Source organism: Perognathus longimembris, chromosome 26, assembly GCF_023159225.1.
Source record: "Perognathus longimembris pacificus isolate PPM17 chromosome 26, ASM2315922v1, whole genome shotgun sequence".
Lineage (NCBI taxonomy): Eukaryota > Metazoa > Chordata > Mammalia > Rodentia > Heteromyidae > Perognathus > Perognathus longimembris.
In genome coordinates, this window is record NC_063186.1 from 10,004,288 (window position 1) to 10,014,946 (window position 10,659).

Here is a 10,659-nt window from a genome sequence, read left to right on the forward strand (position 1 = left end):
CCAATCTCAAGCTGGGTATGGTAGTCCATGCCTGTCATCTCAGCAACATAAACAGGAGGCTAGAGGTCCAGCCTGGGTGAAAATGAGACTCCCATCTCAAAAATAAGTAGAGTGAAAAGGGATGGAGGGAGTTATGGTTCAAGTGGTAGAGCGCAAAACACAGCCCGAAGTAATCTGGTCCTGCTTCTCAGGCTTTGAGTTGTTCCAAGTTCAGCCTTGGGTCTGTCTGGCCTGAAACCTGCTGCTTGAGACTCTGCCTGCCTCTCCTCTGCTTCTCCCCTCATTACCTAACGCCGTGCACTGCACCAGAGGTCACATCTGTCTTGTTCATCCTGCGCCTTGCACAATGTCTGGCCCTGAGGTGATGCTTAGCGATTTATTGGGAGAAGGACTATTAAGAAAAGCCCCCAATGCTGCTGGGTGTGCAGTCGCTGATGTCACAACCCCAGAACTGGGCAGACAGGAAGCCATTTCCCAAAATGAAGGAGCAGGCAAGCGGAACAGATTACCCTCAGGCCCACTGCCAAGGGGATTTCGGCCATTTGCCTTCCCCGATGCTGGATGTATCCCAGATCGTGGGTGTCTGCTTAAGGGGGGATGGGGGGAAAGGTCAAATCTGGTGCCTTTTGTGACCCAACAGAAGCAGGTTTCCTGCAGAGATGCTTTCGTGTTGTTCTATTGGAATAGTGTGGTATTGGAAGCTCGCTGCTTGGGTTGGAAATTGCCTTAGCTTGGATGACTCCATGTTCAAAATAACCAGCAAAGCAAACAGGGCTGGAGGTGTGGCTCAAGTGGTAGAACTTCGGCTGAAGCCCTGAAATCAAACCCCAGTTCTGCCCCTAAATAACAGGAGCAGTGGGTCCTCCAAAGGCTGTCAATGTAGCTCCGTGGTAGAGGATTTGCTTCGCAGGTACAGGCATGTGCGCACACACACCTGAGTGCACATATATACACCATCACCCCCACACACCAAGATACCACCTCCCACTGCCTCCTCCTCTGTGTGGTTAAAGTTAACTGGACTGATGATAAGAGGTGGCAAGGAGGCAGGGAGCATGGTTCAAGTGGTACAACACCTTCCTGGCGTGCGCTAGGCCCCGAGTGCAAGCCTGTGTCTCAATCTGATTGTAGTTCAAAGCCAGCCTGGGCACAAAAGTCTGAGAGGTACTATCTTCATTTAACCAGCAAAATGACAGACTGGAGATGTGGTTCAAGTGGTAGAGTACCAGCCTGGAGCACAGAAAGTTCAGGGACAGTGCCTACACCCTGGGCTCAAGCCCTAAGACTGGTGCACATGTGTGCGTGTGCACACACACAGACACACAGATTTGTTTCAGCACCACATCTTTATTGTCTCTGAAAACATTGAAGCGACCTGCTTTTATAAAGTGGGCTTCTTTGTAAGCTGTAGGTGACTGCCATAAATTTGCAACGCTGTGCTCTAGATGACCTCTCCACTTGTATGATGCTCACCTTCGATGTGTTCCAAGGAGAGCTCACGGCCCCTGCAGGTTCCCAGGTCACCCCTCCCTCACGCCCGAGCCCACCTCCCTCTTCCTGCCCTCACTCTTCTCCCCCTCCCCCTCTCCTCCCCAGCTACCCGCTGCTGAAGCTGCCCCTGCCGGGAACGGGCCCCGTGGAATTCTCCACTCCGGTGAAGGACTACTCACCCCCGCCCTCGGACTCTGACCGCAAACAAGGCGAGCTCGGCGAGCAGCCGGAGTGGGTAGGTGCCCGGCCCGCTGCTGAGGAGAGCCCAGGGCCAGAGCTGATTGGCTGAGGCTGGCTCCCCGAGGGGCTGCGCCGATGGTCAGCCCAGAATGGGTGTTGACGTGCTCCAACGGCCTCACAGAGGCGCCCCAAACACTGAGTTATACATTGAACCAATAACCTTTATTGTAAGAAAACACCCGGTGACGCAAAAGCGTGACTATCCCAGAAAGACCGGGAGCCGTGATCGTCTGGCGGTGGCCAGCCGCATCTGGGCTCCCGCACGCCCCGGAGGGGTGCCCGGCCTCTCCCCTGGGCTGAGAGCAGCACGCATCCCTGGGATGTGCACAGCTTAGATCCTTTCTCCAGGGGAGGGCCCACAAGACCTAGCTGCCTTGGTGAGTTTACATAGGTCAGTGCTAGCTAGAACTCTTAGCTCCCCCAGCCCCGGCTCCTGCTGTTTGCAAGCCATACTGTTCCCTGCTGGCTGTCTCTGGGTTGAGCACTGACAAATGGGAAGCCCGGCTCTGGCTGAGGGGCTCAGAGTCAGGACGTCCCTTGCCGTCCCTGCCCTCCCAGTTTGGAGTCCCATAAGCTGGAGTAGCTTCTCTCTGGACAGCATGTGAATGGACTATGTGCCAGGCTTCCAGAAATGGTGTTCTGGCCCCAGGGCTTGGGGCTGGGCCTGGGGAGTCTCTGGAGAACAGAGCCTCTGCCCCTCTGTCTCTGAGAGCTCCCAGTTCCTGTCTGGTGAAGGTAGCAGGGTACTGGTTATACACTTGACTTACCCTGTTCAGATGTATGTGTGTTACAACCACACAGTGTCAGTGGGCAATGCAACACACCATTTTGGCTTACTGGGGCTCTGCCTGTCAAGATTTCTGCTAGCAGAAATCAGTTCTGGCAGAAACCAGTTTGAGACTTTGCATCCCAGCTTGACTGTTGGGGTTCACAGTGGGGCCTTGTTGATTGAAGCCTTTTACAACTTTGTTAACTTTTATTGCAAATTTCATCATATAATAGAACAGATGTGGGGTTGGGGATATGGCCTAGTGGCAAGAGTGCTTGCTTCGTATACATGAAGCCCTGGGTTCGATTCCCCAGCACCACATATACAGAAAACGGCCAGAAGTGGCGCTGTGGCTCAAGTGGTAGAGTGCTAGCCTTGAGCAAAAAGAAGCCAGACAGTGCTCAGGCTCTGAGTCCAAGGCCCAAGACTGGCAAAAAAAAAAAAAAAGAAAGAAAACAAATTGAACAGATGTGAGTTTTATGCCAGTCTTGGGGCTTGAACTCAGGGCCTGGCGCTGTCCCTGAGCTGCTTTTTTGCTCAAAGCTAGCACTGTACCACTTGACCCACAGCGCCACTTCTGGCTTTTTCTGTGTATGTGGTCTTGAGCACTGGAACCCAGGGCTTCATGCATGTGAGGCAAGCACTCTACCGCTAAGCCACATTCCCAGCCTTCTTTGTGTCTTCTGTTGGATCCTGAAACAAAATGTCATCCTTCTCATGTCCCTTGAGCTCCTGAATTTCTTAAAATGTCATATATCGGGCTAGGAATGTGGCTCAGTGGTAGAGCGCTCGCCTAGCATACATGAAGCCCTGGGTTCGATTCCTCAGCACCACATACACAGAAAAAGCCGTGGTGCTGTGGCTCAAGTGGTAGAGCGCTAGCCTTGAACCAAAAGAAGCTCAGGGACAGCGCCCAGGCCCTGAGTTCAAGCCCCTGGCAGGAAAAAAAAGTCATACATGAAGGCTCAGTCTTTGTGCTGTAAAGTTCTTGATATTACCAGCCGTGTAGTTTTTATCCATTGTGGTTTTAATGTGCATTTCCCAGATGTTGCTGTGAAGGTTTGCAGGTGGCTGTTGTATCCGCCTGCCTCGCTTTGTCGTGTGTTGCTTATATGCCGCGCCCACGTTGTTTATCGGGTTGCTGTGGTTATTTTTCCATCCACCCCGTGGGTTGGGTCAGCTGGCCACACAGAGAGGAGGAGGAGGAGGAGGGAGGAGGAGGAGGAGGAGGAGGAGGAGGAGGAGGAGGAGGAAGGTTTGCACACCTAGAGCCCCTGTCGTGTCAGCAGGCACACACTCCTCAGCGGGCTCTTAGCCCAGTGGCACTTGGTGCAGGGGGCCTGGTTTCTGGGTGTGTGGGCCCAGCTTGTGGGTGCCCTGTGCTGGCCTGCTGGGGTTGTATTCCCTTCCTTGAGCTTAGTGAGCACTGTGGTCTGCTGCCGGTAAGGTGAGTACAGCCGGATGAGCCAGAAATGGGGTGCCAGTGGCTTTGATGTGTGGGCTCGTACCCCTTCTATGTGCCCACGGCCCGTGTTTCTCCCTCGCGCGCTGAGGCGCCCCCTCCCGGTGCCCCCCCTTTCTCCGGCAGTATGTGGGTGCCCCCGTGGCATACATCCAGCAGATATTTGTGAAGTCTTCCGTGTCTCCCTGGCACAAGAACCTCCTGGCGGTGGACGTGTTCCGCTCCCCCCTGTCCCGCGCCTTCCAGCTGGTGGAGGAGATCCGGAACCACGTGCTGAGAGACAGGTACCCCTCTCCCGAGACCGCGGGGAGCCACAGTTCCATTTCCCAGCAGTCTTGTGGGCCCACTGCGGCTGCATTTCCCCCGTGGACCCCAGAGCTCCATCTCCATGTCTCAGACACCGTCAGTCTCCGTGGGTCTGACTCTGCCACGAGACAGACGTCTGCTGGGACCCCAGGCTGTCACCACCAGCTTTTAGTTAATGGCTTTGATAAGGAAGTGTGTGTGTGCGCGCATGTGCGTGTGCCGGTCGTGGGGCTTGAACTTGGGCCCCGGGCACTGCCTCTTAGCATGCTTGCTCAAGACTAGTGTTCTGCCATTAAGTCACATCTCCACTTCCAGCCTTTGGGTGTTTAATTGGAGAAAAGAGTCTTTATTGCCCAGGCTAGCCTCGAACTTTGATCCTCAGACCTCCGCTTCTGGAGTAGCTAGGACACCAGGCAGGAGCCGCCGGCGTCTGGCTTTTGCCGAGGATTGTGATCAACTAAACGAAGCCCTGGCTTGGCTCCCTCTCCCTCCTTGCCCACCACGTTGGCTCAAGGGTTCCAGGGTTCGGCTCTTCTTGGAGGCGGCGCGCTTGGCTGCAAATCCTTTCCTTGCTGCCTCCATCCCCAGGCTGTGTGGGGACAGCGGGTGGTGGTGGGGGGCACGTGGGAGCATGCAGGGGGCTGGCGGCATAGCGGGGCCTCCTTGTGTGTCGCGCACAGCTCCGGGACGCGCAGTCTGGAGGAGGTGTGCCTACAGGTGACCGACTTGCTCCCGGGCCTCCGCAAGCTCCGCAGCCTCCTCCCCGAGCACGGCTGCCTGCTCCTGTCCCCCGGAAACTTCTGGCAGAATGACCGGGAGCGTTTCTACGCCGACCCCGACATCATCGGGACCATCCACCAGCACGAGCCCAAAACCCTGCAGACGTCAGCCACGCTCAAAGGTACCTTCCCCCCCCCCCTCCTCCCCAGCCTGCTGTGTGCAGGGGCCATCACGCCTCCCCTCTGCTTGCAGACTTGCTGTTTGGCGTGCCCGGAAAGTACAGCGGGGTGAGCCTGTACACAAGGAGGAGGATGGTCTCCTACACCATCACCCTGGTCTTCCAGCATTACCATGCCAGGTAGGGCAGCGGCCCCGCCCCGGGGTGGCACGCTGGGAGCCTGGCTTTGGAGGAGGCCCCGGGGGCCCCATGCCGTCTGTGAGGGGTGCGGCGGCCTCCACAGGGGAGGAGCCCACAGCTTGAGTGTCCCCTCAGCCTGGACATGGCGGGGCCTCCTGTGGCCCCAGTGTTCCCAGTGGGGCCCTGTAGGAGCTCCCCACAGTGGCCAGGGCCCGTGAGGTGCCCCCGATCGCCTCTTCCCGGGCTTTGGAGAAGGAGTGGGGGAGCCAGGCCCGACTGCCAGCTCTGCCAGCCCCGCCCATCTTCTGTGCCATGGAGACTTAGAGACGCTTCCTCCCAGCATGGGGGAAGTGGGCCGGGACTGCAGCTCAAGGGGCAGGTCCTGAGTTCAAACCCAGGGCTGCCCAAATGAAACCCCCATGTGGGGCGGAGACCCCTGGCCCCACCCAGAGATGCCCCTCCTTTCCAGCTTCCTGGGAAGCCTGCGTGCCCGGCTCATGCTCCTGCACCCCAGCCCCAACTGCAGCCTTCGCGCCGAGAGCCTGGTGCACGTGCACTTCAAGGAGGAGATCGGCGTGGCCGAGCTCATCCCCCTGGTGACCACCTACATCATCCTGTTCGCCTACATCTACTTCTCCACACGTATGTCCCCCGTGAGCTCACAGGCCCCCAGACCACCCCAGGCCCTAGCCCAGCTTCCCTAAACAGGTGTGTGTGTGTGCGCGCGCCCCCCCCTGTCTGTGAAATGGAGAAGTGCCTGTGGGTGTGCTTTGCTTTGGATGAAACCTCGGGGCTTTCCTCCTCCGCTGTCAGGGCGTCCTCTGCTCTGAGCTCAGTCAGAAGGGCCAGGGGCCCGGTCCCCCCTGACGTTGCTTCCCTGCCCTCTAGGCAAGATCGACATGGTCAAGTCCAAGTGGGGGCTGGCCCTGGCGGCCGTGGTCACCGTGCTCAGCTCGCTGCTCATGTCCGTGGGGCTCTGCACGCTCTTCGGCCTGACACCCACCCTCAATGGCGGGTAGGTCCCTCCCTGCAGGCCCCACCCTTCCGCCAGAGAGCCTCCCGTGTCTCCCATGCCTTCACCTTGTGAGCCGCTCACACCTGTCTTCCTAGCTACTCAGGAGGCTGGGATCTGGGTAGGAAAGGACATCAGATTCTTACCTCCAACAAACTACACAGAAAACGCTGGAAGTGGTGTTAGGACTCAAGTGGCAGAGCGCTTGCATCTAGTTTCTATTCATGCTTGTGTGTAGTGCATCTAAATATAGCATATTTAAATATATAACGTGATAGGCATAGTTAGGGTGTGTATGCAGTAATTGCACTTGGGTGTTTATGTAAGTATGATTTGCAGTGTTTTGTTTTTTTTTTGGCCAGTCCTGGGCCTTGGACTCAGGGCCTGAGCACTGTCCCTGGCTTCCTTTTTTGCTCAAGGCTAGCACTCTGCCACTTGAGCCACAGCGCCACTTCTGGCCATTTTCTGTATATGTGGTGCTGGGGAATCGAACCCAGGGCCTCATGTATATGAGGCAAGCTCTCTTGCCACTAGGCCATATCCCCAGCCCCTGCAGTGTGTTTTAATGGCTGTATCCACAGTCTACTTGTTCACTTTTTGTAGGTGTATATGATGGTACTAAGACTTGAACTCAGGACCTCCTGCCCTCTCGCTTGGCTTTTTCACTTAAAGTTGGTACTCGGCCCCTTGAGCCACACCTCCACTTCTGGCTTTTTTTGCCGACTAATTGGAGATAAGATTCTCACAGCCTTTTCTGCCCAGGCTGGCTTAGAACTGGGATCCTCAGATCTCAGCCTTCTGAAGAGCTAGGATTGCAGGCGCCAGCCGCCAGTGGCCGCCCGGTTGCTCACTCTTAATGTTAGATGCCTGATCCGAGTGCTGAGGCTCCCGCCCCCAATCCCAGTGACGCAGGGGGCTCAGCTCTGAGGACCAAGGCTCAAAGCCAGCGCGAGCAGACAGAACCCCAAGACTCTCCAGTTTGCCAGAAGTAGGGGCTGTGGCTCAGTGGTAGAGCGCCAGCCTTGAGCAAAAGCAGCCAGCTCAGAGACAGCGCCCAGGCCCTGAGTTCAAGCCCCAGGACTGGCGAAAAAAAAAAAAAAAGCCAGAAGCAGAGGCCTGGCTCATCAGGTAGAGCTTCTGCACCTGCCTTGAGCCAAGCCCGTGAAGCCCTGAGTTCAAGACCCCAGTGCTGGCACTTAACAAAGGAAACCCACGCGGAAGCAGCGCTGGAGAGCCCTGCTTGCCCTCTGCCCTCTGCCTGCGAGGGGAGGTCACGTGCCCTGGGGAGGCGATGACTCCCCCTCTCCTGTAGCCCTCCCCCCCTGCTTCCCCGGGTCACAGCTAAGCCCGTCCCCGCGGGGACCACACCTGCCGCCCGGCTCCGCGGCACAGGCCGCCCTCCCGTCCCGTGTCCCCTCCCGTCTCCAGGGAGATCTTCCCGTACCTGGTGGTGGTGATCGGGCTGGAGAACGTGCTGGTGCTCACCAAGTCGGTGGTGTCCACCCCGGTGGACCTGGAGGTGAAGCTGCGGATCGCCCAAGGTAACGCGGGGGTGGGGCGGGGGGCTCCCCGACCCCGCTCCCCCACTGCGCCCTCCTCCCGGGGCCTCGCGCGGCGCCCTCCACGCGCCCTGCCGTCGCCCTCCGCAGGCCTCAGCAGCGAGAGCTGGTCCATCATGAAGAACATGGCCACCGAGCTGGGCATCATCCTCGTGGGCTACTTCACCCTCGTGCCCGCCATCCAGGTATGGGGCCGGGAGGGCGGGCGGCGCCCCCCCATTCCCCGCCCCCCCCCCCCCCCCCCGCGCGTCCTCAGCGCCCGCCGCCCGCGTCCCCAGGAGTTCTGTCTGTTCGCCGTGGTGGGCCTGGTGTCGGACTTCTTCCTGCAGATGCTGTTCTTCACCACCGTGCTGTCCATCGACATCCGCCGCATGGAGGTGCGGGGGGGGGGGGCGTGAAGGGGACAGGAGGGGGGGTGTGCGGGGCGGCCCGCGCGCTGACCGCCGCGCCCCCGCAGCTGGCCGACCTGAACCGGCGGCTGCCCGCCGAGGCCTGCCTGCCCGCCGGCAAGCCCGTGGGGAGGCCCGCGCGCCACGCGGCCGCGCGCCCGGCCACGCCGCACACCATCACGCTGCAGCCGTCCTCCTTCCGCAACCTGCGGCTGCCCAAGCGCCTGCGCGTCGTCTACTTCCTGGCCCGCACCCGCCTGGCGCAGCGCCTCATCATGGTACCCGCCGCCCCCGGTGTCCCCGTCCCCCGCCGCCCCGTCCCTCCCCCCGCACCCCCCCTCCTCGGGCCCTCCCCGGCGGGGCGTGCGTGGGTGCGTGCTGCCGCGGGCCCACGGCTCCCCGGCTGGCTCCCCGCAGGCCGGCACGGTGGTGTGGATCAGCATCCTGCTCTACACGGACCCCGCCGGGCTGCGCACCTACCTGGCGGCGCAGGTGACGGAGCAGAGCCCGCTGGGCGACGGCGCCCTGCCGCCCCTGCCGGTGCCCGCGCGCCACGCCGACCCCGCCTTCCCCATCTTCCCGCGCGACGCCCCGCCGCTGCCCGAGAACCAGAGCCTCCCCGGGGGACCCCCCGAGCCCGCGGGCCCGGCGGAGGGCGCCGGCGACGGCCCGGCCCCCGAGGTCACCTGGGGCCCCGAGGACGAGGAGCTGTGGAGGAAGCTGTCCTTCCGCCACTGGCCCACGCTCTTCAGCTACTACAACATCACGCTGGCCAAGCGGTGAGCGCGCGCGGGGCGCGGGGCGCGGGGCGGGGGGGGGGTACGGGGAGCCCTCCCCGCCCTGAGCCCGCCCGCCCATCCGCCCAGGTACGTCAGCCTGCTGCCCGTCATCCCGGTCACGCTGCGCCTGAACCCCAGGGAGGCGCTGGAGGGGCGGCGCCCGCAGGACAGCCGCAGCTCGTGGGCGCCCGGGCCGGGGCCCGCGGGGCTCTGGGAGGCCGAGTCCCTGCGGCCCGGGGGGACCCAGGCCCACGGCGACGTCACGCTGTACAAGTGAGGCGCGGGGGGGGGGGGCGAGGGAGGCCCGGGGATGGGGCGGGGCCGGGGGGGGGCGCCCCGCTGACGGCCGGCTCCCCCGCAGGGTGGCGGCGCTGGGCCTGGCGGCCGGCATCGTCCTCGTGCTGCTGATGCTCTGCCTCTACCGCGTGCTCTGCCCGCGCAACTACGGGCAGCCGGGCGGCGGGCCGGCGCGGCGGCGGCGCGGGGAGCTGCCCTGCGACGACTACGGGTACGCGCCGCCCGAGACGGAGATCGTGCCGCTGGTGCTGCGCGGGCACCTCATGGTGAGCGCGCGGGGGCGGGGCCGCGGCGGGGTCCCCCGAGCCCCGTACCACGCCTCCCCTCCCTCCCTCCCCTCCCTCCCGCAGGACATCGAGTGCCTGGCCAGCGACGGCATGCTGCTGGTGAGCTGCTGCCTGGCGGGCCACGTCTGCGTGTGGGACGCCCAGACCGGGGACTGCCTGACGCGCCTCCCGCGCCGGGGGTAGGTGCGGCCCCGCCCCCTCCACCGCCCACCCATCACGAGGCCCCGCCCTGGCCCCGCCCCTCCGCCACCTCAGGGCCGGCCTGAGGCCCCTCCCACCCCGCCTGAGGCCCCGCCCCTCCACAGGCGGCGCCGCGACAGCCTGGGCAGCACTCCCGAGGCGCAGGAGAGCTGGGAGCGGCTGTCGGAGGGCGACAAGGCCGGCCTGGAGGAGCTGGGGGACAGCCCCCCGCTGCGCCGCCGGCCGCAGGGCCCCCCACTGCCCGCGCGCTTCCAGGACCAGCCCGACCTCAGCTGCCTCATCGACACCAACTTCGCGGCCCGGCCGCGCGCCCCTGAGCTCGCCCAGCCCGAGCCCCGGCACCGTCTGAGCTGCGGCCGCGCCCGGGACCCGCCGGGCTACGACTTCGGCCGCCTGGTGCAGCGCGCGTTCCCGGAGGAGGGCCGGGCGGCGGGGCCGGTGCCCGTGCTGCGCCCGCCCTCGCCCTCGCCCGGGCCCGCGCTGGCCCCGGCCCCCGAGGAGGACGTGGCCGAGAAGGGCTCCCCGCCCCTCTCCTGGGCCCCGAGCGCCGACGGCTCCATCTGGAGCCTGGAGCTGCAGGGCGGCCTCATCGTGGTCGGGCGGAGCAGCGGGCGGCTGGAGGTGCGCCTGGCCCCGTCCCCGGCGGTGGGAGGGCCGGCTCGCCCCGCCCCGCCCCGCCCGCGCTCACGGCCGCGCCCTGCAGGTGTGGGACGCCATCGAGGGCGCGCTGTGCTGCAGCAGCGAGGAGGCGGCCTCGGGCATCACCGCCCTGGTCTTCCTGGACAAGCG

General features: G+C 62.7%; 1 protein-coding gene across 3 annotated transcripts in view; it reads left to right on the forward strand.

Moving 5' to 3' along the window:
• Positions 1–10,659, forward strand: part of LOC125342523 (SREBF chaperone) — a 38,492-nt gene that overhangs the window by 26,571 nt on the left and 1,262 nt on the right. For 2 of the 3 annotated variants that reach the window (XM_048334745.1, XM_048334744.1), the window contains exons 3-18: positions 1,597–1,726; positions 4,089–4,246; positions 4,949–5,169; positions 5,241–5,346; positions 5,816–5,988; positions 6,235–6,361; positions 7,787–7,899; positions 8,008–8,102; positions 8,196–8,294; positions 8,375–8,584; positions 8,724–9,085; positions 9,173–9,358; positions 9,447–9,648; positions 9,733–9,848; positions 9,975–10,491; positions 10,574–10,659. In XM_048334745.1, the coding sequence (XP_048190702.1) occupies positions 1,597–1,726; positions 4,089–4,246; positions 4,949–5,169; positions 5,241–5,346; positions 5,816–5,988; positions 6,235–6,361; positions 7,787–7,899; positions 8,008–8,102; positions 8,196–8,294; positions 8,375–8,584; positions 8,724–9,085; positions 9,173–9,358; positions 9,447–9,648; positions 9,733–9,848; positions 9,975–10,491; positions 10,574–10,659 (2,901 nt within the window). The remainder of the gene's footprint in view (positions 1–1,596; positions 1,727–4,088; positions 4,247–4,948; positions 5,170–5,240; positions 5,347–5,815; positions 5,989–6,234; positions 6,362–7,786; positions 7,900–8,007; positions 8,103–8,195; positions 8,295–8,374; positions 8,585–8,723; positions 9,086–9,172; positions 9,359–9,446; positions 9,649–9,732; positions 9,849–9,974; positions 10,492–10,573) is intronic. The other variant, XM_048334746.1, reaches the window with a different exon arrangement.